The sequence below is a fragment of the Anarrhichthys ocellatus genome, unplaced genomic scaffold (assembly GCF_004355925.1).
Source record: "Anarrhichthys ocellatus isolate YVR2014 unplaced genomic scaffold, GSC_Weel_1.0 scaffold31, whole genome shotgun sequence".
In the NCBI taxonomy this organism is placed as follows: domain Eukaryota; kingdom Metazoa; phylum Chordata; class Actinopteri; order Perciformes; family Anarhichadidae; genus Anarrhichthys; species Anarrhichthys ocellatus.
The window spans coordinates 2,106,623-2,107,865 of record NW_022280061.1 but is presented as its reverse complement, the minus strand read 5'-3'; the positions used below and the strand labels follow the sequence as shown (position 1 = coordinate 2,107,865).

Sequence of the window (1,243 nt, the reverse complement as noted above, 5' to 3'; positions counted from 1 at the left end):
GTGTGTGTGTGTGTGTGTGTGTGTGTGTGTGTGTGTGTGTGTGTGTGGGGCCTGCTTAACTTATACTGAAACTCAACTCAGTCATTGCTGCTGACCTGGAAAACGCAGAGACAGAAGGACAGACGGACATATTCTCATCGTAGCCTGGAGAGATGTGTAGTCAGTGACCTGGAAATGATCACAACTGTATTGAACATGAGTTTCCATTCTGATGAACGTGTGTGGGATAAGAAGGGGAAACTGAGACATGTTTCTGTCTCTTTGCACCATTTATAATGAGCAGGGGTGTAAGTCGATCTTTTCCTTGCATCAATAATGCACAAGTGTGCTGGGGATCAATTGTAGAGTGTGTGCTCTTATTTTGGTAGAAGCTGACACATATTCAGTACTTTATCATGAGAACATATGAAGACAAAGGGGGTCATTTTTTTCCACAGTTCGTATTTATTTGCTGAGAAAGAGTATTATGTTGCTGAATATTTAATTGGGGATCAATGCGAGTGCACACGATTTCTCTTATTTTAACATTTATTGTGACATTTTGTCCGTCAACGTTCTCGTCCCAAAGTGGTCCGTTTGTATTTAACTTGTTCTCTCATTTTCTTTCCCAGGGACTTCTTGCCCAGAGGATCTGGCATCGTCACCCGTCGTCCTCTCATCCTCCAGCTGGTCAACAGTAAAGCAGGCAAGTTGTGTACACGAGTCAAACAGTCGGGGAAAGTGTTTGCGCTCTTAAATCCGGGCTTTTCAACAGTTAAATCGAATTGAAAGGACGATTGTCGGCACAACCTAGAGACCATGTAGTCGTATAACCATCCAAAATTACACAAAATGTTTCGCACAAGCTTTCTTAAAAATGTACAAGAGTTTACTACAACATGCTTAATGAAATGAATAGTTTAATTTCACTCCCTTGAAGTTCCTGCACTGCCCCTCTTTGTGCCATCGCTCTCTGTCCCCTATTTTAACGTATGTTTCTATATTCATCTCTCATCCATCACTCGCCCTCACGCCTGTCTTAATCTCTCACTTCCTCCATGTAGAGTATGCAGAGTTCCTGCACTGTAAGGGACGTAAGTTTGTGGACTTTGACGAGGTCCGTCTGGAGATTGAAGCAGAGACTGACCGGATCACGGGATCCAACAAGGGCATCTCGTCCATCCCCATCAACCTCCGTGTCTACTCTCCCAATGGTAACACACACACACACACACACACACACACACACACACACACACACACA

The 1,243-nt window shown here is 43.8% G+C and overlaps 1 protein-coding gene across 6 annotated transcripts in view; it reads left to right on the top strand.

The window, feature by feature from the left end:
- The window catches only part of dnm2b (dynamin 2b), a 16,182-nt gene that overhangs the window by 2,466 nt on the left and 12,473 nt on the right, over nt 1–1,243 (top strand). For all 6 annotated transcript variants that reach the window (XM_031864557.1, XM_031864556.1, XM_031864555.1 and 3 more), the window contains exons 2-3: nt 612–685; nt 1,044–1,193. In XM_031864557.1, the coding sequence (XP_031720417.1) occupies nt 612–685; nt 1,044–1,193 (224 nt within the window). The remainder of the gene's footprint in view (nt 1–611; nt 686–1,043; nt 1,194–1,243) is intronic.